At 49.7% G+C, this 23,971-nt stretch overlaps 1 protein-coding gene across 7 annotated transcripts in view; it reads right to left on the bottom strand.

Moving 5' to 3' along the window:
* The window catches only part of TCF7 (transcription factor 7), a 69,749-nt gene that overhangs the window by 2,713 nt on the left and 43,065 nt on the right, over positions 1 to 23,971 (bottom strand). For 2 of the 7 annotated variants that reach the window (XM_068205749.1, XM_068205750.1), the window contains exons 4-11: positions 16,000 to 16,132; positions 13,112 to 13,202; positions 8,463 to 8,549; positions 6,676 to 6,786; positions 6,298 to 6,460; positions 5,990 to 6,097; positions 3,761 to 3,809; positions 2,129 to 2,201 (exon numbers count right to left, since the gene is read on the bottom strand). In XM_068205749.1, the coding sequence (XP_068061850.1) occupies positions 2,129 to 2,201; positions 3,761 to 3,809; positions 5,990 to 6,097; positions 6,298 to 6,460; positions 6,676 to 6,786; positions 8,463 to 8,549; positions 13,112 to 13,202; positions 16,000 to 16,132 (815 nt within the window). Of the gene's footprint in view, positions 1 to 1,089; positions 1,218 to 2,128; positions 2,202 to 3,760; positions 3,810 to 5,989; positions 6,098 to 6,297; positions 6,461 to 6,675; positions 6,787 to 8,462; positions 8,550 to 13,111; positions 13,203 to 15,999; positions 16,133 to 23,971 lie in introns of those variants that run through there. The other 5 variants (XM_068205751.1, XM_068205752.1, XM_068205753.1 and 2 more) reach the window with 4 other exon arrangements.

The raw sequence follows: 23,971 nt of genomic DNA, 5'->3' as shown, positions 1-23,971 counted from the left end.
CAGATCCCTCATGTCACCTGCCTTGGGTCCTTAAGCACCTCAGTATAGATCCTCAAACAAAAGAGCTCTCAAGATGTCACCTTTAACAGCATTGGAGGGACAATTCCTCTGCTGGAACCTTTACAGCTAGAACAGGTAAAAGAACACCTCCCACCCAGCTCCCTGCCTCGGCTGTCTCAGTTGAGGAAAACTGATCAAATGGAGAACTCGCTAATGCGGGCACACACCTTTCTTTGATCTTCCTAATGAAAAACCAGCCAGTGTGAGAATGTGCATTAACCAGTCCAGTAGTAAACATGACTTGCACTGGATGTGAACAAGAGCAGTGCTATCACTGCTGTCAGTGCCATCGATAGCCGTGCTGACCCAATTAATGCGATAGGAAACACAACAGCTCAGCTGAACTGAGTATTCAACTCGAGGGTATTTTCCATGGGTAGTAATTCCCCAGAGATAAGCCCGAGGAAGAGCTGTGTTTCCCAGAGACATCTTGGGAGTAGCTGCAGGATAAAGCTTCGATGACATGTTTAAGATTACAGGAATGTGCCCATTGATTCACTGGATTTAAAGTAACACTGGGAAAAATGCAGATGTGATACTACAGACTGCTGATAAAGGCCCAGTCCATGGGTTGTGCTGAGGTGGATGTTACACAGCTAAAGGTGTTTATCCCTCTCCCTTTAAGGGAACTTATCCCTCTCCATTTGGAATCTACAGCACTCTGGAATGTTTGTCCAGGGTATGGGGAAGGAGTGTGAAAGCTCTAGAGCAGGAACACCCAGTCTTAACCAGTTAGCCTCTCCTGTGGAGTGAAAATCCTCCTGGGGAAGGTGTTCTCCACAGGTGAGCAGAGCACGTTGGGCAGGAGCCCCTGAGTGGCAGCAGCGCGTTAGTACAGAATTGCAGAGCAGCTCTGGCTGACCAGGGCTTGGTTACACGGAGTACACAAGAAGAGCATGCCAAGGTGTCTGGGCACTCCAGCAGCCTGTGTTAATCGGGAAGCCGTGCAGAGGAGAAGCTGAGTTCAGAGCTGTGGAATGGAGGCAGAGGGAAGGTGGAAGAAGTGTCCATGGAAGAGCGGGGCACTCGGCCTGGCAGCACAGCTGCAGGGGGCACAGGGCACTCCAGCAGCCCCCTCTGGATGTTCACGTCTTAACCAGACACTAAGGGAGCTCTGTCTGGATTCTTAATCAATTAAAAAATGGTGCTTGATGACACTACCCAGGGAATAAAAGGCGAACAGGGAGCTCTGCTGTTGTGGCACGCTGAGGTGCAGGAGGGGAGCTCACGTGAAGCTCAGCCACAGCGACTGGAGCTTGGGTTGCAGCAAGGTATAGGTCAGACTTGGGTCGACTAAATTATTTTAGTCACTTCAAGCTGGAGGGAACACATCAAGCAGTACTTTACTTCCACCTTTTTCCTCATGCACTGGTGTAAAACTGCAAATTGCAGACGTCTGTCTAAGCTGGAGTCTCTCTGTGCTCCGGCACCCAGATCCAGAAACTCCCAGGAGCTTTCTCTGCCTGGCTGCCTTTGCAGCCCCCTAAGCCCAGCAGCACTTGGTTGAAGTGAACTTTACTATTTCTTGACCAAATCCATCTTTGGGAGCCTGAGGAGCACAGCACTGCTCTGCTTTGCTGCTTGAGGCTGTCCCACCCCACCCATGGCAGGTACTGCAAAATTTAAGGCTCAGGAAGAGCTGGATCTTGAAATACACGGTTAGCACAGTATAAATAGGAAAAAACACCCATTAAATTCTCACTTGCTGGCCCTAGGGTGCCACTAATGTGATTGGAAAGCACTAAAGGAGGAAAAAAGCCTCATGTAAGTGTCACAGAGGTCTCCATCCTGGAAATAAACTTTGAAGACCAAGGAAGTCTATCAGCTGAAGAATATGTACAGCACTGGACCAACACTGCCTCGGAAGGGCTAAAAACCCCAGAGCAGAGCCAGTCCCTTGCAGCTCAGAAAACTGAGGATGCCCAGAGCACAGCCCATCCCTGCCTGGACAGAGCAGCCCCCGCTGGTGCCGGGATGGCTGCAGACACCTGGGTGGCTGCAGAAGGACACCTGGAGCTGAACCCCCTGTCCCAGGAACACCCAGCAGCGAGGAGATGCCGATACACACCTGCACGGGCCGCACCAGTCCGTTTGTTGGTTGAGGCCAAAGCGAGCTCTGCATTTCTTAGGAGAGGCAGGATCTGAACACAGAAGCATGCGCGGCGGAGAATGGGCAAGGCAGAGGCACAAAGAGGAGGAGGAGCACGAGGAAGAAAAGAGGCAACATCATTTTAGCCACTTTAACACACGACTAACAGACTACAATCCCATTATTTTCTGCTACAGAATGGCGCTGGCACCACCTGGAAAAAAGTGATCGTTAGGCAAATATCAGTGATCACTGCCGGCAGCTGGAGGTGGTTTGGGAAACAGCTTCGAGAAACGTGGGCAATTACAGGGAAATTCACAGCTCTTCAAATGTCTCAAGTCTGGAAAAGCTGCCAAATCCCGCAGGCGATCCTGACTCCTGTATCTGCATCCTTCCCGGCTCCCTGCCTTTCCAGCAGACACTACCGGGCTGCCAGCGAGCTCGGACTGCGCACGGAGAAAAGAGGAGGAAACGTTGCAGAAGCAGGCTGAGAGCAGAGCCAGCACCAAGGAGACCTAGGCCCGGGTATTCCACTCTGCCCCCCATCATACCCCTTCCATTTGTAGTGGAAAAGCTGTTCTCCACCGCCTATCCTAAAACGTTGCTGTTTTACTGTATAATCACAGGACTCGTTAGGGTGAAGCCCTGTTTGCTTTCTGGCACATGATGGTTTTCGCTGGTATTGTCAATGAGCTGGAACAGCACATTTCTGTGCTGGATCCAGCCTCTCTCTTTCAACCACCATCAGTGTCTCGTTGTGTACAACCAGTAGTTGGTTTTCAATCTGTAACAGGCAAAATTATAATTTTTGTATCACACAGACAAGACATATGTATGGATATATAAAAATATGCAATGCACTCTACGTAAAGCCCTAAAAGCTTGTATTCCTCTTATCAGACTCGACACTGAATGAGATCAACAGTGTTAATTAAACTGAAGGTATTGCTGGGACACATCTCTTGATAATGATTCCCTTTTAATGAATATTTATTGGTACAGATAATTCAGATTATTCCTGATGTGGCAGAAATACTTCAGAAATCAGCACATGAATAGCCTTGGATGATGGGAATGTGTCTGTGACCAGCTGAAGTCTGTCAAAAGGGCCTTTTCTGATCGGTAGGGTGGTACAGGGGGGTGGGGTTTAGCATGACTTTGCTTCAACTCTACATTACTTTGAAATGACAACCAAAGTTGGAGCGGTCCCATGAATGATCTTCAGTCCTGCCACTACATTTCATCCCACACACAATATGGATGCATTTGAGAGGAGTTTTCTTTAGTTAATATCATCTGTAGGTCTGATGGGGACATTCACCTTGGATGTTTTCAACAGATAAAGTTTAGTGATAGTTTATATGAAGTTATTATACGTTTGCCAAAATCCAATCTTTGCAGTTTTCACACACTACCCATGTTCTAAATCAAACACGTCTATTAAAAAGTCACAGAAATGTTAATTTACAATGGCTTAAAAAAATAATGAATGTGTATTTCTGTAGTTAAGCTCTGGAGAATAAAAGAAAACATGGTAAAACCCAACAACTGCTTTGGATTCTCCCATCTGAGCAGGAAAGCAGGAACAGCTGCCAGGCTGCACGCACTTACCCGAGCTGGAATCTTGCTGCTTTTCCCGTGTTCGTCTCTTCTTTTTCCCCTAGGAAATCAAAGGAAAGGCTGTTACCTGTGCTCCAGTGAACTGAGGGAGCTGTGCAGTGTTTTTGGGGCTGGACTGGCTGCTGGGGATGGCTGCTGCTTCCAGGTAAGATCCAGTAAGAGCCACAGTGCTGGTGGCTCAGCCCATTCCAGGAGGAGATAAACTGGAAACGGCTGCACAGGGACTACTCAGGTTTATCTATGAGGGTGTCCCCTTCCTTCCCCCTCTTCCCATTCCAGCACTCCTAAGAAGGAACTCTCAAAGTGAAACCCAAACGTGTTTTGTGCACTTGCTATGGCTTCTGCACAGCACAGATTCATTCTGGGCTTGTGCCCTTTCTCAGGGATTAACCCTTATCTCCAATACCCCTGGATCCAGCACCACAGGAATTTTGGCTCAGCCCTTTGCATAAGATCTGTGCATATTTAGAAACTGCAATAAACTTGAGAGGTGATGGCAGCCATGTCCCCACCCCTACCCTCACATCTGCTCCATCTTCTTCCCAACACACTGCTCCATGCTCTGGCTTATGAATCCAGGGCTATGCTGCAAATGCAGTTAAGACCCAGATTTATGGTGCAGGCTGTGTCAGAAAGTGTGAGGGAAAATATTAGTGGATGTAAACCAGCTGTAATAAAGCCAGTGCCTGTGCCTGCGCTGCTCAGCATCTCTGCCAGCTCACACCAGAACTCGTCAGCCCAGTCTGATGCATCTCACCTGGGGATCCCACCCATTATTGCTTTTATTAATGAACTGATAATTTAATTCATACATTTAATCAGAGTAATAGAATTAAACAAGATTTGCTGCCTGCAATGGAGAGAATATTATCAATAGCTGATGTTCCTGTCGTATTCTTATTCCTCCTTATGTTTCTAAAAAGCACTTGGTCCATTTTAGAAACTTCCCTATTTCCAAAACATGCTTTAATGTGGTGCCTTATACCCAAACTGAAACTGGTTCTTGATATTCCCTGAATCCAAATGGGAAAGAAAGTTTTAGGAAATCCCCAGATATTTATTTTAAAGCAATACTAATCTATTTCGCTGCTTTTGCAGTTCTGGACCCATCTCTCATTCTTCTTTCACTAATAAAAAAGTCCTATTTTATCCCCAAACTGCCTCTTTGATTCACAAGATGCAGCACCTCCCCTCGTCCCCTAATGAGCTGATTAATGAGGGCACAGCAGCACGGAAGCAAATCTGTGTGGCACAGGCAGCTCCCAGGGCTGCCTTTGACCTGTGACTTTTTATGTGACTTCTTGTGGTTTGAGTGAAGGTGGAAAGCTCTGAGCTGCGGTAAGCTTTTCCTGCAGTGGGGGAGCAACTGTATTTCCTGCCTGATATCCGCATCACGTGCTGCACAAGTGACCTACATTCCACCTCCTCCTCATTCCTGCTCAACTTTGCAGTGAAAAGCTTCTCTTCTAACAACCACAACACCCAAACCAGCTGGTTCACAGTGCAGGGAGGACCAATATGCACTTTTGGAGCCCATCATCTATCTTCTGGAGAAAGGAACCAGATGAAAATGATACAGGACTGGGATTTCCATGGAGGATGTGCTTGGTCTTGGAGGAAAATGGTGCCATTGTTCTCAGCAATGCTGATGCCCTCCAGATGTGTGCCCATCAAAATGTGGGCTGGGGCTTCCTGTCACCTCTGCTTTTTCTGCATCATCTCTGCCGTCTGTTTTTGGGGAGAGTTTAGTCCAACCCCTTGACATAAGCAGAGACACCTTTCACTAGACCTGGTTGCTCCAATCCCTGTCCAACTTGACCTTGGACACTTCCAGGGATAGGGCATCCACAGCTTCTCTGGGCAGCCTGTGCCAGGGCCTCACCACCCTCACAGATACCTCAGCTGCTGTCCAAGGTGCACAGAGCAGTTTGCTTCCATAAAATTACATTTCCAAAGATATATCCACAGCACTTAAAAGCTTCTCTTCCTTTGTATTTGCTTGGACAATAAGCAAATAAATGCTTGTGGGTGCAGGGGGATGTATCATTCATCCTTTAGCCAGGCAATAAGCCAAGAGGGTGTTCAAAATACTCCTGAAATGTGAATGTCTATGGCTCTTGTGCTGCCAGGAATGGCATTTCCAGGACCAGGTGTTTGGTAAACACCAGCCAGCCCCCCAGGCCATGTCATAGGGTGGGTGTCTGAGCATGGTGGACTCACATAGTTGTCTCTGGCAGACCAGCCGGGGTAGAGCTGCATGTGGAGCTGCCGTTCCTTGCGAGCCAGTTCGTAGTACTTGGCCTGTTCTTCTCGGGACAGCGCGTGCCACTGCAAGGACAGACAGCAGTGAAGCATGGCCCTGCTGTCCCCTCCCAGCACAGCCCACCACGGCCACCCCGCCCCAGGACATATCCAGCCCCCGTGTTCATGGGATAAGAGCATCCGGATTTGAAGCAGATGCTTGTTATGTCCTGTAAGGGACAGGGATGTGGCACTAGGTGATGACACTGGGCCCCGTGAGCTCTTACCCTCCTTCCCAAGATCTGGTTGATGGCAGCACTCTCTTTCAGGGTGCACTCGGCGATGACTTTTGCCCTCATTTCTTTCATATACAACATGAAAGCGTTCAGGGGCTTCTTAATAGTGGGCTTCTTGGCTTCCTTCTCTCTCTTTGGTTCTGGTTGAGGTTTCCTTGGTGGGACAAAAGGAGGGGCTGTTAGCATCAGAGCCACCAGAAGACTCAACTCCAAAACAACCCAACAGCACAAGCAGGTGGAGGGCCTGAGATTTGCTCCTCAGATGCACAGCTCAGTGTTCATGCATCCTCCCCCCGTGTGAGCACTGAGAGTGACAAATGAAATGGGTGTTGAGGTGCTGATGCTGCTGAGCCAGCACTTCCCACTCACATGTTTCGGTCGTAGTGCTCCATCTCTTGCTTGCCGGAGTGGGGCACGATGGCGGGGTGTGGGATGCCAGTGGTGTGCATGCCAGAGCCCAGCATCAGCGGGTGAGTGAACCTGCAACAGAGAGCGGGTGAGCCGTGCCGGGAGGGCTGCGCCAGGCCGGGGACACGGCGGGGCCGGGCAGCCGGGGCGGCGTCCCTCGGAGCGCGCTCTGACGTGGCGAAGCAGACGGAAAGCGAGGACATGGAAAGCACGCAGGGGCTGCCAGGCTGGTGGGGGGCAGGCAGTGCCCACCACCCCTGGGTCACCCTTGTGGCACGGCCGGTCAAGCCGTGGGCACGTGGATGGAAAGGATTCGGTGCCACAGCGAGGGAACCCGCCTGCAGCAGGAGCCAGCCTGGCCGAGATCAAGGGTGCTTTCACCCAGCAGTTTCAGCTGCTCACACTCCTATTGTTGCAGTATCTCATTAGCACTGCAGAAAGGAACAACAAACTCAACCTGGGGTTTGGATGGGAGAGATTAGGACCACCCCGACCTTTCTTTTAACAGAAATAGACTAAGTCTGAACATGAACCCAACTGCAACTCTAGGAGGTGCACCTTGCCTAAGCAATGCTCTCCACAACATGGGCTGAGATCACGAGAGGTCTCATTAGCTCTCAGGCTTCATTAGCTCTCTCCGGAGTTTTGGAGGACAAAGCCAGCAAAGTCAGCTTTGCCAAGCTTGCCACTTTAGGACTGCAGCTTGAGATGGCAGAATTGCCCATGGGAGATGAACTGTTCATTAGATATGCTGGCACGAAAAGAAAAGCTGTTTAATTTAATCCACCAGCACAGTCTGATCCTTATCTGACCAGGTGTACTTTCTCGGCTGCAGCAGTGCTGCAAAATCCACCCCAAAATCGTGCAGGCAGGAGCTCAGGAAGGCTGCTGGGGCTCCACAGGGAACCGTTAGCTCCTCTTGCCTTCACTTTTGAAGCTGTGCATGGGTGATACCTTGTGAGAAAGGAGGACTGGCAGCACTCCCTCCCGTCTTCTGCAAGGCTAAGAGGCTCCATGGATCAAGGGATGCATGGATCAAGTGTTGTACGGATCGAGGGTTGCATGGATCCAGGTTTCTGCATGGCTAAGGGCTCGCCTGAGCATGGATTTGCATGGTTTTCCTGTGGGAAATCTCCACTAACAGCTCTTCAGGACAACATGAAGCAGAAGTAAAAGCTAGTGTGGCCCTGGCATCCCTATGGAACCAGGAGGGCTTTGCCCAGCAGCACACCTGGAAGAGCTGGGCTCAGTGATTCCCATCCACAGGGGATGCATTTTGCTCACCCGAAGGCAGAAGGTGTGTTTGTATCTCACAGAAATGACTTGTTCTGATGGGAGGGCAGCAAATCACTGCCCCCTCCTGTCTTGCTTTTAAAGCTAAGACCAAGTAAACCAGATCCATCTCTGCAGAGCAAAGCAGTGGTGGCAGCAGGGACACATTCAGGATTAGTGACACAGAGCAAAGTCCTGAGCAATGGATTCCACCCCATTTTCCCAGTGCTGAGCTGAAGGCTGGAGTTTTTGACTCTTTAGAGCACTGCTGAATAAAACCCAACTGTTGTGCATTCTTCATCATCAATATTCCCCTGGACCAGACACTGCCTAAAAGCGCCTTCTCTCCCCGTGGCTGCCCTGGGGAGGGTGCGTGGCTGTCCCTGGGTGGCTGTGGTCTGCTGCAAGCTCCTGCTGCACAAACTGCAAGCTGCACGACCAGCCGAGCTGCCCTGTCTGACACAGCTCATACTCACCTGGAGAAAGAAGCCCCAGCAGAAAGCGCTGACGAATACGGCTGTCTAAATCCACATGACGGGAGCGGATAGACAGACTGGCTCTGCCTGGGATCAGGAAGAAAGAGTCTATAAAGTATCCACAGCTACGTGGTATTTCCTAAAGATACCCTTTGCTAACGGGACTCAGAGCACTGATGCCCCTGCTTGGGCGGACACTCGGTGTCCCTTAGGCTTGAGGGGCAGTGTGGGCTTTGGGTGTTATTTTGAGAGAACCTGGGCCTTCCTACAAAGGTTGGATCCAATTCTGACCCCCTTCTGCCCCTGGTACTGACTAACGCTGCAGCTTTGAGTTTACCTGGTAACAATGCAAAGTGCAGAGGCATGCTGAAAAATCAGGAGATGTTGCTATTGCACAGAAGAAGTTGCTCTAAAGAGCACAGTATGACAAAAAATAAAAAATTAAAGCCTGCTCAGATTCTCTGTCTGATGCATAAGAAGCTTCATCAGGAGGATAAATATGACAAAAACTGCCTTAGTGTGCAGTGACCAAGCACTGGAACAGGTTGGCAGGAGAGGGTGTGGAGCCTCCTTCACTGGAGATATCCCAGGATTGTCTGGACACAATCCTGTGCCATGTGCTCTGGAACAACGCTGCTTGAGCAGGGAGGCTGGACCAGATGACCCACTGTGGTCACTTCCAACTTCACCTATTCTGTGATGCTGTGATGCCCCAAGCACAGGAGACTCCTGGAGCCTGGAGAGAAGGTAGCTACCCTGCCTTTGTGCTTCAGGAATGCTCTGATTTCCTCAGCACACCCTTTTAAGGACACCCATCAGTTTTAAAGAAGCCAAAAGCTCAGTCCTGCATTCTTTTTGAAGGCTGTTTCATACTGGGGACCAGACATATATCAGACCTGGGGCTGGAAATTATTTTTGAGATAGTAAAATAACTATGCAGGAAGTTCCTTGTTGTTCCCAGCAAGGGAACCCCCACATTTTCATATGGAAATAGCTCAAAAATACCTTGGATTGTTCTGCAAACCTGCCAAAAGTTGCTTCTAACCTAAAACTGCACATGGAAACAGAGATCATAGAATTACAGAATGGTTTAGCTTGGAAGGGACCTTAAAATCACAGAATGGTTTAGCTTGGAAGGGACCTTAAAGCTCATCTTATTCCAACACACCTTGCCATGAGCAGGGACATCTTCCACTAGACCAGGTTGCTCCAAGCCCCATCCCACCTAGCCCTGAACACTTCCAGGGATGGGGCACAGTGGGGTGCTTACAACTGTGCTGGTACTTGGGATCCTCTGGCCAGGCTGCACAGAGCTGTGCCTAAACTCAGAACCAGCTATTTTCAGCTCTAATGATGAAAAAAATCCACAAAATTTCCATTATCATTAAGTGTGGTGCACTGTGAAGGACCCAGTCTCCTGGATGCCTGGTATTTTTCAGGGCTAAAGAGAAGTTTCTGCCCTGAAGAGGAATAATGACAGCAGGGCAGCAGTCAGACCCCTGAGCTGTGCTGGGCAGGAAGGAGGCTCCCGATCCTGCTGCTGTCTGAAATCCTCCTGGCCTGACTGAAATCTGCGGGATCTGTCCGCAGGAAAGGCAGCCGGGGCTGTTTACACCCTGGCAGGCAGAAGCCCTGTCCGACCCCTCAGATGTTGGTGGGTATAAACACACCAACAAACAGCCAGCGCTGCTGCGCACCGGGAAAGCGAAACAGCCTTTGAAGTTGGAGGCGGCTGCCCCAGGGCCGAGAAAACACTTGGAGCGAATCCAGAAGCGACCTGGGTTCTCCAGAGGCCGAGGCAATGGGATAGGAATGGAGTCAGGCACTTGCAGCTTCATCCAAAGTCCCTCTGACATGAAAATTAAAGCAACTGCAAAATCAGTCCCTGATGGTGCACGATTACAGCCCATACCATGGAATTACTGGTCTGGGTTGGAAAGGACCTTAAAGCTCATCTCATTCCAAGCTCCTGCCATGGGCAGGGACACCTTTCACTAGATCCAGCTGCTCCAAGCCCTGTCCAACCTGACGGTGACCATGAACACTCCAGGGATGGGGCAGCTGCAGTGTCTGGGCAATCTGAGCCAGGGCCTCACCACCCTCTGTGTAAAAAACTGCTTCCTAACATCTGATCTAACTTTCCTCTTTCAGTTCAAAACTGTTCCCCCTTGTCCTATCACTATCTGCCCATATAAAAAGTCCCTCTCCCTCTTTTTTATGAGCTACTTTTAGGTACGGGAAAGGACTCTTGAGGCCTCCCTGGAAACTTCTCCAAGCTGAACAACCGCAGCTCTCTCCGCCTGTCTCCAGAGGATCACCTGGTGATGGGGGGGTGGCTCAGAAAAAAGGCTGTGGGACGGTGGAGGAGAGGCTGCCATGGCACCACCGTGCTCGGCCCTGGGCACAGGTGAGTGACATGATTTGCAGGTTCCTGGCTAATGTTTACTGCCAGGCTCCCATAAGCAAAACTTACTTGACTGGACTCTTGGAAGCTTTTATCTGACTGTCATCCCAGCTTAATTACAGAGAGAGTGACTGCAGCTCCTCCTCCCGAAGCACTCAGTGAGAACAAAACCAGTTTGTGCCCAGCTCCTGCCTGCCAGCTTGTGGAGGAAAAGTTGCTACCCATGTGTGGCTGCCCTGGCCTGGCAGCTACTTGGTGGCACCAGCACAACCATGGAATCCTGTAATGGTTTGGGTTGGGAGGAACCTTAAAGATCATCCAGTTCCAATCCCCTGCCTCTAGACCAGGTTGCTCAAGATTCCATCCAACCTGGCCTTGAACAATTCCAGGGATGGGGCAGCCACAGCTTCTCTGGAATGCATCCCCAGAGAAGCATACATACATATACACCCACCCCTGGCACACAGCCCCTGCTGCTGGCTGCTGCCATGAACCTGCCAGACTTCAGTGCTTCTCCACCACCCACAGCGGTGTGCTGAGCCTCAGCTGAGGACTGGGCACTCCACAAATGGGTTTGGGGCTCTTCCATACATGTTGGGCAAGGAAAAGAATGAGCAAAAGCTCTATTAGACACATGTGCCTCAAGGTGCTGCTCTCTGCATGTCAGGCTGTTTGCTGCTTTACCATATCTGCTCCACTAGCCATTAATGAAGACATCTGATGAGGCTGCAGGAAGATGCCAAACCCCATGGATGCTGGAGCAGCTCTCAGCCATGAAAGCTCTCTCTACCACCAACTGCCCCACAAAATCTCCATAAAAAGCCAGTCTGCCCTCCCTTCATGAGCCCAGGGCTGTCTGAACAGCATCACCCTAACCCAGGAGTGGACCTTCCTTTTGATAAACAGGCTCCTTTCTCCCCGCTCCAACTGTTTTTTTCATGTTACAGCACAGTCACCCCAGTCCTTGTTTTTCTTGAGGATGAATCACATCATATGAGGAGTTAAATCATCACCCAAGAGTAGCAGATTTAGCACAGAAGGCAAAATGTAATTTCTTTGAAGCCAGACTCTGTATCAAAGGTCTCATTCTCTGTTTCCTTGTGGTTAAATATCTGGAACATGAAATTCATAAACAAAACAAAGCAAAAGCTAACATTTTACTTTGTGCTTTGAGAAGCTTCCCCTTTCTCACTCTGCAATAGGTTCTTGTGCCCGAAGCTCTCTGCTGGGTTTTGCCAGGGTTTTATCCACTGGCACTGGGGGAATCTGGCCACTGTCCCTGTGATCATCAGCCCTGCACTCTTGCCTCATCCCAGCAACCCTGAATTGCCACCTGCAGCCACCAGTCTCCCTGTCAGCCTCTGCCATGTCCCTACATCATCACTGGGGGTTAAATATTAATCTGAGGGGTGATGATGCCTACATGGCAGCTCTCTCAGTGTGCTCATGGTCACAGGGACAAAAACCAGTGGCAATGACCACCGAGAACACACTGGTGTATTTTTAACTTGTGTCCCTGGGGCAGGTTTACCAACAGGCTGTGCTTTGCAGGATGCTCTGCAGGGCTGACCCACACAGGGGGTACATTTTGGGAGTGCTCCAGCTCATGGTCTCTCCCTTCCCATGCCTGCTGGGGCAGTGGTTACCAACTGGCCAGGCTGTGGCCAGGCTGTGGGTACCAGGGTTGCTTCCTGGCAGGTCCCTGCCATGATGTACTTTTTCCCTGTGTGTCAGATCCCAAGAAACACCATGGCCTGGCAGATGGAGCATCCCACGGGATTACTGCGTACTGGTGGTGTGCTCAGGGCACTGTTTGTGCCCTGGTGATGTGCTCAGGGCACTGTTTGTGCCGAAAAGTCCAGTGAGGGAGAAAATTACCTCCTACTCAAAAAAGAGACTTTTGCTGTGATTAGGAGGGGTGAGTAGGAAGCTCTCTCTGGGTTCCCTAATCCACACAGACAGATGTAAAGCAGGAGGCAGTTTTGAATTGGGTAGGGTGTAACCCCTCTCCAGGGATGCCTCAGCTAGGAAGAAGCCTCCAGGCTCTCAACGGGTCTGCTCCCACCTCCAAGACAGAGCTAAATTCTCCTCCCTCTTCACACAGCACACAGGAGGGGAGAAGCTGGGGGAAGGCACCGTGGAGGTCACGGAGAGCAGCAGCAGTGGTTGGGCTGGCTCAGGGACCCATCCCCGTCCCTCGCGTCCTGCGGGGCTGGGGCTGATGGGCCGAGCCCTCCTCACTCACCATCCCATCGACGGCGTGATCTGGCCCACTCCACCGGGGGGCAGGGGGTAGAAACCGGGGATGTCTGAGGTCTGGGAAGGACGGTGCACTCCTGGAAGAAGGGAGAAGGAGAGGAGTTGAACGTGGCACTGCACTCCCTGGGTGACCCAGATTGCTCCCACCCCCCTGGCTGCTTCATCTACAGGCACTTGTGGACAGCTACATGAAATAGCCATCTGCAAGTGGCAGGATGGTGTCTCCTGTGGCTCTGTCTGTGGGGATGTGGTGGGTCATCCACACTGCTTCAAAATCACAAACATAAGGGGGGGTGGAGGAGACATCTCGCTCTTGCACAAGCATCATAGCTGCTCCATGCCACCCTGAGGCCAAGGAGCACCGTGCTTTGGTAAGGTTTTGGCTGATTCCAGGCATCCCTCTGCCTTTCCCAGAGAGCCCACTCGGGTGCTCAGTGGATGGTCAAAGCCATTCCTATGCTCCCTCTCCATCAGTCATCTGCAGGACCTCCCATGAGCAGGCAGTGGGGATGCTCCAGCAGGCATCACTTCCAACTTAATTTTAAGCAATTTGAGTTCAAAACAATTGCTCTATGGGTGCCAAGGAACTATGGAGGTGGGTATGGTGCCAGCTGGGAATTCACCCTTTGCATGGGGAATCCCTGTGTGATCTTCAAAGCTGCTGGCACAGGCAGCATGGCCAGGGGACACAGACGCAGCATTGCTCCGTTCCTAGCTGGGCTGGAAAACATCCTGTGGTGCCTGGGGCTGCGGGTGGGACTCAGACAACCACGGTGCTGCTGGCACAACCAGCCTCCAGCTGACCCCTGCACTGGGAAACTGGAGGGGTGCTGGGGCTGAGCTCTGATAGCGGCCTGGTGTAGTGATGGCTGCTATCGAGCCTCAGACAAAAACTGGGACCTGGGATTATTGAGTAGCTATCCTGGATGATAAATACATGGACTAAATTGGTGATGAGTTGCAAGCAGTTGCAGCTGGATTTTTCTCCTAGGTGTTTGAGTGATACCTGATTATACAGGAATGATACCAACCATTTCTAAGCATTTTATTAGGAGTCAGCTAAAATAAGCATATAACTGACCTGACAGAAATATATAGCCTAGTTTGAGATTTGCTTCAAGTAGGACTCAGTGGCCCACAGAGGGTCAAACAAAACCAGGCCTGCACAAGGCAGCTGGTGGAACATCCTCAGATTTGCACCCCCAACAGTACGAGTTGCGAGTTGCGTAAGTCAGAGCACAAGTTATTCTTGCTGGCCCAGTGGTTGGGCCACCAGCCACTGACTCAGAATTCCTGCTTGTATTTCCTCATCTGTGTGTCCTTGGGCTACTGTGAGAAACTTTAAAGGGATGCTGGGAGAATGAGAGTGCCTCTCAAGTGCTTACACTGGGTGATAATGGGAGCTGTTTCAGTGATGAAAACAGAGATGGGGCACATCCAGGATGAGCACGGGAGAAAACCCTCAGCCCCAGCAGTGTAGGCATGGGGCATGTGTGATCACAGCTGCACCACAAAGGCAAGACCCAGCTGAGCATTATGGGCTGCACCTTTCCTTGAAAATAGCACAAGGTGGGTCTCTGGGACAAATAGACTCCCTGTGTCTGTAGAAGCACAGGCTAAATGGGAAGGGGAGACTGGACAGTGCCTGCACTGAGGGTGAAGGTGGGCAGCCCAAGGACAGTGTCCTAGAATGACTGACCCACAGCAGAGCTGAATGCTCAGGGACTGCTCCAGTGCCAGCCGTAGCCTCCACAGAGGGATACAGCCAGCTCTGCCCTTGGCTGAGCTGCTCTTGTATCACTTAAGGCTTCCCAGGCTGAGTCCCAGGAGTGAGCTCCCAGGAGGCAGCTCGTGAACAGCTCCTGGAGGGGCAGAGCTCTGCCAGGTACAGCAAAGGCAGCGTGGGGGAAGGTGTGTCGGGTTGCCTTCCTGCACACTTTCTCTCAGACTCTACTCTTTACCTGAGCTTTTAGTAAGTTCATTTTGTTAACTCTTTCTATTTTTCTGCTGAGTTTATTATGCTCTGATGGCTGATAAGCGGTGTGCTGCCTGGAAGACAGCCAGGATGTGCCTGGGTATCCCTTACACCAGACCTAAATCCTACCCATCAGCATCCCTAATGAGTCCAGAATGTGACCTCCAGACCTAAACCCTACCATCAGCCCAGGTTTGTGTAAAAAACTGGGTAATCTGAACAGATGTTCCACACTAAGGTAAGGTTGAGAAAAGTTTGATTTTGCATTCAGTTTGCCAGGAACCCATGAAGAATGATGGAATGATGGATTGGGGTGAATTCCTCAACACATACATGTATTTACAGTTTATTTTAGAAAGTTTAACCTCAACATACTGTACTTTCCTCTATAGCCCCATGAGCCAATTGACACAGGAACACAAAAAGCCAAACCAGGTGACAACCACATAACATGTGGCTATGGGGACACACATGTCACAATCCAGTCAACTATCAGACACCAATCCTGTTTAGTCAAAATATTTCCTGTTTCAAGCATTTATTTTCTCAAAATGACAACCTGACAACAGTTTGGGTATGAGTCAAAGGAAAGATTACTTTCCATTTTCTGGTCGACTCTTGTGCATTATCATGCAGGCTTTGGTCTGGTCTCAGGGTGCAGGACAGCTTGTATAGAGAACTGAGCACACTCCATCAGCAGGGCTGGCACTTTTGGTATCAAACTGCTCATGGATCACAGAGCACTGCCAATAAACTTAATAACCTCCTCCTGCTCAGCAATGTCCCAGCTGACCAAAGGTCCTGGTTTTTCTCATTGATTTGGCACCAGCAAGGTGCCAGCCTCAGTGGTCTCCAGCTCTGTCCCCCTCCCAGCACACAGGTCCCAGTGCTGCCATTACCTTGTTTCTGGTTGATGTCAGCGGGCAAGTGGGGTGAGTGGGAGCCGTGGCTGAAATGGTCGTTGCTGTACGGGATGAGCGGGGTGAGCGGGTGCACTCCGTGCGACGGCTGCACGACGGGAACTTTGTTGGACTGCAAGACACAATGATGGAGAGGATTCAGAAGTCATCAGGATCCACCAGCAAGGATAGCCAGTGCCCTCTGCAGTTCTGCTGTTGCCAGCAAGGCTGGGAATAGCTAAAAGCACTACACAAACACTAATCACATTACTAAACAAACACTGCAGCATCCTGCAAAAAAAACCCCCAAAACCAATCCATAAACCAAGCAGGGAAAACAGCTGGAGGTGATTTCTTGGATAAGTGGAAAACAGATTGAACCAGCCTGAAGTTTTCAAACTTTTTTTCCATTCATTTCCAGTATCTTTTACTCCAGGATGAATGCTCCAAGTCTGTTACCCAATGCAAAGCTCTTGTTCTCTGTCCTGGACTACCACAGGGTCTAAATCTGGACTTTCACAGTGAATCCTTCATATTCACTGTGAAAGTCATGTTTGGGCTTTCTTAATCAGGGCTGTCATGCAAGGACAGACACAGGATCACAGAATCATTTAGGTTGGAAAAGACTTTATAGAGATCAAGTCCAACCATTAACCCAGCACTGCCAAGGCCACCATTAAATGCTGAGGGTAATGTCTTTGAAAACAGGACATGGTCACCAGTTAGCCCTTGGGCTGAAATCCCTGTTAGTCTGAGCTCCAGTGCTGGAGAAGGACCAGAGGGAGCTGAGGTAATACTGGAGATGCAAAAAAATCCAGGAAAAGTAAGCAAAGAAAAATCTGTCTCCTCTTGCAGCTGCTCCTGGTTATGTGCAGCATGTCTGTTGGAGCCCAACACCTTGGAAAAGGCCCTTTTTGGTGAGCACAACAGGAAGACCTCCTGCATGTTGGAGCAGAGAGAGGGGAACCTGTATGGAAGAGCTGCACAGCAGCAAGGAACACACACACACACACACACACACAGGCTGCCATCTACGCAGCCTCCTCGCCTCGAGCGTCTCGTGCTGTTTCCTACATGCCCAGTTTCGCCCATGGTTGCCTTTAAATCCAAACTGACTTCATCTTGGTGGTGGAATGTTAGGATTTGTCCCAGATAAATCCACAAAAGAAACCAGGACTAACAGCACTCCAGAACAGGGTCAGTTTGGGAACAGAGCAGGTCAGACAACTCTCCAGGGGCTAGGAGCTGGGCATGCCAGGCAGTTTTCATCAGTCTCATTGGGATGTCTACAGATGATTTGCTGTGTGACTTTTGACAAGTCATTTAGGATCCCTGGATTCAATTCATTGGTGCCTTCCACTCTGGTAATGATTTTGCTCAGACAGAATGAGCATGAAGCTCTGGCTGGCTTTGGTGAGGGAGGCACAGACACAGACAGTGGCTCTGATCAGCCTGTCCTGGACCCATCCCAGCTGCTCCAAGTGAACTGAGAGCCCTGGGCAAGTCCTGTGTTTTGCATCCCTGCTCTGAGGAGGAAACCCATGAAGCGGAAAAGAAAACAGGCTGATGGAGACGCTGCTTTACATCTGCCTTTCCCACAAAGGTTTGCTCATGCAAATAAAAACCAAGAGGCACGCATGTTTGCATTTGAGAATGAATGAAAACTCTAATTCCTGATGCTTAACAGGTGTAGATTTACTGCATACAGTGGGGTACTGGGAATGTAATCCCCCTTCCCAGCACAAACTGGTGTGGTACAGGCATTCCTGTCCTGCAGCAGGGCCATGGGTTATGTGGTTTTCCCATTGAGAGCAGCACTGGGCTGGTTCCTGCTTTGTTAAACACATGTTTGGAGCTCTGAGCTCTTTCTATTCTTAGCCATGAAATGAGATGAAGAAGAGCTTTTCAGTGATATTTCTAAAATTAGCTATGGTTTAGCTTATTTAAGAGCCACAAAGCCTAAATGAGGGATATGCAGTTCTACGTGTACATTCTAACATGACACTGGAGCAGAACAAGCTCAATGCTGAGCTGTTTTGAAAACCTCAGCTCAAGCATTTCTTCTGTTCAAAGTAGGGCAGATCTTTCTCTCCCATTTGCCTCATGCCTGATCCAAAGCACAGCACCATTCACCAGCCAGCCTCACTGACTGGTAACTGTGAACAGCTTTCAGAGCAATGACAGAAGACACAGACCACTCCAAAGGCAGATGAGCTGTTCTGATGTTGATCTGCAGGATACCTCCCCAGGGAAAAGCAGGGAGTACACGTGGTTAGAGTAAAGCATGGTAACCTGATGGTACAACAAGACTTGCAGCTCAATTACTCAGTTTTTCCATCAGTTCAGATGGAAAACTACATGCTGCACCAGTAACAAGAGCTGTCTTCCCCATGACCCTTCTACATTTGCTCTTGCCTCACTCAAAAACTTCTCTACTCTCTAAAGCCATAAAGATCTGGTGGGGAAGGATGACCAGCAAGGAGACAAGAAAAATTTCTGCAAGGGGCTATTTATCCCCCTTTCCACTTCCTCCATTAGGGAGTTTGTTACAGGAACCCATTTCTCAAAATTAAGGGTAGAAGGAAATGCTGCACAAAAATATGGAGAAATAGAGAAAACTCCATGTTGATCCTGGTTCAAAGACTGCAGCTGCCAATGGTTGTGGCCCATGGCCCAGACTGCAGCTCCTGGTCTTCCCCAGCTGCACTATGAAACCATACCTGGCTTATAGAAATCCATATGCCAGAGAAAGGGATCACTTCCCCATTTTTTGCAAGGTCTAGATTACATTTCTGCAAATCAGCTGCAGCACATGAACCTTGAAGAGGCTTTTCAAAGCCAGGACTTAGCAACTGACAATGTTTTATGCCATAAAGTTAACCTGATGTAAATGTTTTCTCCCAAGAGGCTTGGCTTGACACGAGGGCAGTGGTTTGATGTTCTCTCAGAAGGGCCCCAGGGAGGACACCGGGTGCTGCTGGTCAGGACATCACAGGGGATGTGCTGTGGTTTGGTAAAGCATCTTATTTTGTCTCCTGGGTTTCAACACAGCCCAGAACTGCAGTGACAGAGCTGTTCACTACCCAACCACCAAAAATAACATTGCTGGTGCCAAACATCATGGCCCCAACAGCAATTTGTCACCTCCTGTCCTTCAGCAGCCATGGGGGGACAACTTTGCCTCACCTCTTCCAGCACAGCCCCTTGAGGACAGCTTGGGGAACGAGCTGTGCAGCCACGACCTCATGCACAAATGAGGAGACACATTTACAGCAACTGCAGAATGGCATTTCCAGAGGGGATGGAGCAGCAGGATGGGGTTTGCAAGCCTGGAGGGCTTTTCCCCCTGTCTCAAATTTGCTAAATTGCACCTCTGCTAAGTGCCCAGCTCCCATGTGAGCACTGCCCCCTCCTCCCCTGTGTGCTGGGCCAGGCACTGATGCTGCAGTGCATCCCCCTGTCAGCAACAACCGTCCCACCAACCTCCCTGAAAATGACTGAAAAACCCAATGCTGCTGAGGGAAGAAGATCCCTCCTTGAAGCCAAGATGATCCTTTAATAACAAGAGGCAACTGGAGGAGCAAAGAGAAAAGACAGTAGCATTAATTATTAAGAAAGATTAATTGTTGGCAAGGCAAAATTAGATCTCCCCACTCAAGCCTTGGGTGTGTGATTGGGATGGGATCGCAAGGCCAGACAGAAAACTAACTTTCCTTTGAGCACATGCAAACCCAGTGGATCTTGCCTATGAGGATCACCCTCACCACTGGAATTTCAGTGTATTTTGGCTCCAAGGTGCCTGATAAGGCTCAACATCCTTTGCTTGTGCTCCCATTTTCCATCACACATGCTCTGGCCACAGGTTGCAGTGGGGTTATACAAGCTGCTGGGATGCTGCTGGTTGATCAGAACTATAAATGATTTTAATCAAAATGTGGAGCACTAGAGAATGGTATGAGATTATAATCAAACATTTTCTGGAAAGCACCTTGTATTAGCAAGTATTTTAATTAATTTTTAAAAGACTTATCTATTTAGTCATGACATGCTAAAAATGAGTAGTTTTACTTTGCTGGTTTGATGGAGGATTTTTCTGTTAAACTTTAAAGTTAACCTTAGAAAAATGTAGCACAGAAGGCCAAAAGTCAAAATTTCAGTGAAATGATCAAGCTAAAAAAATTCCATGGCTGGTAAAACTCTTTGAGTTTTTAACTCTGAAAATATTGTAGAAAAAAAAAAAGATTTTTTTTTCCTGCTTAGATCGGTTTAGGAAAAGAAAGAAATGAAAAAAAAAGAGGATGTTTTGTAACCTGTGAAAAGTATTCCTTGCTACAACTGAACACAGCTATTAAAAGCAGCAGTGGTCACACCACAGTGCCTGGGGGGCTGCTGAGGATCCCAACATCCCACCAGTGCCGGGCTCCACTGCTTTTATGCATGGGAATGACTTTAATTAATTTTCTGGTAGAAGACAATTCAAAACTAAAATGAAGTAGTGTAACTCTACTGTCCCTTCCAATAGTGAAAAATGTTACATTTCATGCTGTTAAATTTTCTTTGGGGATGTGACTTCAAGGGGTGCTGTGCTCCCCATGGAGGATAACAGTGTGCTGCCTGCCTTGCACAAACCACAGCTCCCAGAAGATGAGCCAACATCCCAAGAGCTAAAACTGCTGGAAAACCCTGCACTGTGGGAGCCACTGTCCGTCCATGGATGCACAGGAGCCTGCAGGGAGAGGAAAATCCCATCACCCCTCTGTGACCCTTGGAGCCAGGTGCCCCCATGACCCCAGGTGAGATGAGGGAGGGCTGGGAGCAGCCTGCAGGGAGCAGGATCAGCAGGAGCTGGTGGCCAGGGCGAGCGCTGTGGTTTCTAGCCTCGCTGGGGAGCCGAGCCACAGTCAGGTGAAATTACTCACATCACTTTCAAATTTTCCCACATTGCCAGCCCCAAAGACAGAGACATGAAGAGCCATGGGCCAGCCCAGCAATGGCCTGTGTGTAGTGAAGGGCCTGGCCAAGGGAAGGGAGCTGGGGCTGGCAGCTGTGCCAGGCTGGTGGCCATCAGCACCATGGCAGAGGGGGGTTTTGGCAGTCCCAGGGCTGTGCTGTGTGTCCGGCTGCTGGGAACATCCCCCAAGGCCGTTCTCAGCTCGGATGCCAAGCTGAGCTCTGAGCAGGTCTCTGTGCTCCTCTGCCCTGCGTGGGTGCCTGGGTGCAGCACAGGAGCTGCAGGCTGCAGTCCAGCCCTGAGTTGCCCCACACGTGTTTGCTTTGACATCACTTCTCAGAGAGAGTGAGATGAGTCGACGTCTCAGCTATGAAAAACAAAACCTACCAAGGTTTGCTGTTGCTGATTGAATGAGGAATTAATTCCTCTTCACTGCAAAATTAGTCATCGTGCCACAGAAAGAAAGGTATAAGGTCAGGCTGCACCAAGCATGCACTGCTGCTGGGGAAGCTACCTGTGACCGGGGGCACTGTGCCTTTTGCTCTTTACCCTCCAGTCAATCCGAATTAGCAAATGATTAGGGATGGATGGGGGCATTAGTCCAGCTTGGATGAGGCCCTGGGCAACCTGGTCTAGTGGAAGGTGCTCTGCCCATGGCAGGTGGGCTAGAACCGGATGATCTCTAAGGTTCCTTCCAGCCCAAACCATCCTGTGATTCTATGGTATGATTAAGGACATTATTAGGCACATCCCACAGCATCAGATGCCATGAGGGCTTCCAGGAGGACTCCCAGGGGAATGCTGTCACCTGGGGCACTGGGACCCGGAGCCCATGACTCAAATCCAGCTCTGCACACTCTGAGTTCTGGTAACATCTCCCAGCTCAGGGCCCCAGATCGTGTCAGCAGACACCTTCACCCCTCGTTTCCCCACGGCGTTACACCAGGAGATGCTGTGATGAAAGATCACCCCAAGTACCCACTGCAGACCGTTTTTGGCACTGGCTGCACGCGCCGGGGCCGGAGCCCTCGGCAGCCCGCAGGCAAAGGCAGCATTGACTCATTTCTCATCTCAGCACACTTCTTTCTCTTTTCTCACTTTTGCTGCAGTCCCAGCGCCCCAGCCCACTGCCGCAGAGGAAAGGAAACAGGGAAAGTTAAAGCCACCCATGCTCAGGCACTGCCCTCATCCAGCCCTGCACCACTCCAGCAGAGCCAAATTTTGGCTGCAGGAGCAGCAGCAGCAGCAGCATCTTCCTGGCCACTGCCCAGGTCAACAAGTGTGGCTGTGCCACAGAGAGCTGGATCTGGTTCTTACCCTTAGCACAACCACGGGTTCCTCCAGAGACCTCATCCCCAAGACCAGAAGAGTCCCACTGCCCTGTGCACCCCACCTCTGGCTGGCCCTGACATGCTTGTGAGCAGCAGTCAGATGGACAGGAAAGGAATAATTTCCAGTTATTAATTCTTGCATTAATTCTGCATATGAATTGCAACAAGGAGCTGATTGGTTTAAGAGACATATCACACATACAGGCAAATATTGTCTTGGCTCAGGTTTTTATCCAAACATTGCCCTCACTTTGGTTTTTACCCCTGCACTCTGCATTTTGTGGTTGATGGAGCATTAATTTCCCCATCTCTTCCCTTTCCTCCTGATTTCTTTCAGCTTCTTTAAAATCCAGCTCTGCTTTGTTAATGCCGATGAGGCACCTGGGTAGCCCTGATCTTCTTTGCACATTCCAGGAGATGTGCTTGCCTTAGTGGCCAAAGACAGCTCCCCTGATTCTGATTCCGCTGTGACTGGGATGTGAATCAGAGAACAAGTTCCCTGGCATTTCACACCTTCTGTGTCCCAGCACTCACAGGGGTGACCAAGCTCCAGACACACGTGGACTAGTCACAGAACAGTTTGGGATGGGAGGGACCTTAAAGATTACAACTCCCTGCCACGGGCAGATATATCCCACTCACTAGCCCATGTTGCTCAGGGCCCCATCCAACCTGCACTTGAACACTTACAGCGATGGGGGAAATACAGGGAAAGAACTTAAAAACCTTCCAAAATTTTTCAGTGCTGCTGCTGGTTTCTGGTTTTAAGCAATAACAGTTATTATTTTTCAGTCAAACTCTGCAGGGGAAATAAGCTGAGTTTTTCACCATTTACGGGCACAGGAAGAGCTGTTTCACTTCTCAAGTATTTATCTTTTAAGAGAAAGATGTAGGTGGTTCTTCCTGAAAATTTAAAAAATAAAAAAGGCATGGAAAAATAAAGATGAAAAGTCCCTCTCAGAGGCTGCTCTCTTAGGGTGACAGGGGACAAGTGTGGAGGCAGCTACACCACATACCAGACAGGTGAAAGACCCCAAAAAAATGAAATTTAGACATCACCACACAATGTTTACAGTTCTATTCAGGAGAAGAGCCACCTCACTCCAGATGCCTCCTCAAACCTGCAGAAAGTGCCCTCATGCAATGCTTGCCTCACTTGGGAAATGCTCCTGCTGTGATGCTCAAAGCATCTGCTCAGGAGGGGATAGCAACCCCCCTCCAGTCCCAATGTGCCACTCCCACAAAAGGCAGTGGTGACATTTGGCTTCATGGAACGAACCAAAATGCTGGGGCAATATAACCCAGGGGCTACTGCAGCACCAAACCCCTGCTAGTCTCTCCCAAAAAACAGGACAATTTAATTCTGGGGTTGCATCAACCCCCAGCTTGTTCTGAAACATCCATCCCTGGTTATTGGCTCTCTGGTGTTCTGGGCTACAGAGGAAAAAAAAAAAAAAATCTCTGTCCCCATCATGCCCTGTGGTTCTGAGGATTTGAATCAAAACCTGCAAACCCTGGAGTTACTGGTAACGCTTGAGGCTGTGAATGCAAAGGCTCCCATTTGACCTGTGCAGGCTGATAGTATCTGACCTCCTTTATTTCACTCCACTTCTCAAAGGCAAGCAGTTGGTCCAGTACCCAGAATTAATCAGGAAAATGTCCAAGAGGGCAAGGGAGGAAAGCAAAACAA

The sequence above is a fragment of the Anomalospiza imberbis genome, chromosome 15, assembly GCF_031753505.1.
Source record: "Anomalospiza imberbis isolate Cuckoo-Finch-1a 21T00152 chromosome 15, ASM3175350v1, whole genome shotgun sequence".
NCBI classification, from domain to species: domain Eukaryota; kingdom Metazoa; phylum Chordata; class Aves; order Passeriformes; family Viduidae; genus Anomalospiza; species Anomalospiza imberbis.
This window is presented reverse-complemented; position numbering and strand designations above follow the sequence as displayed.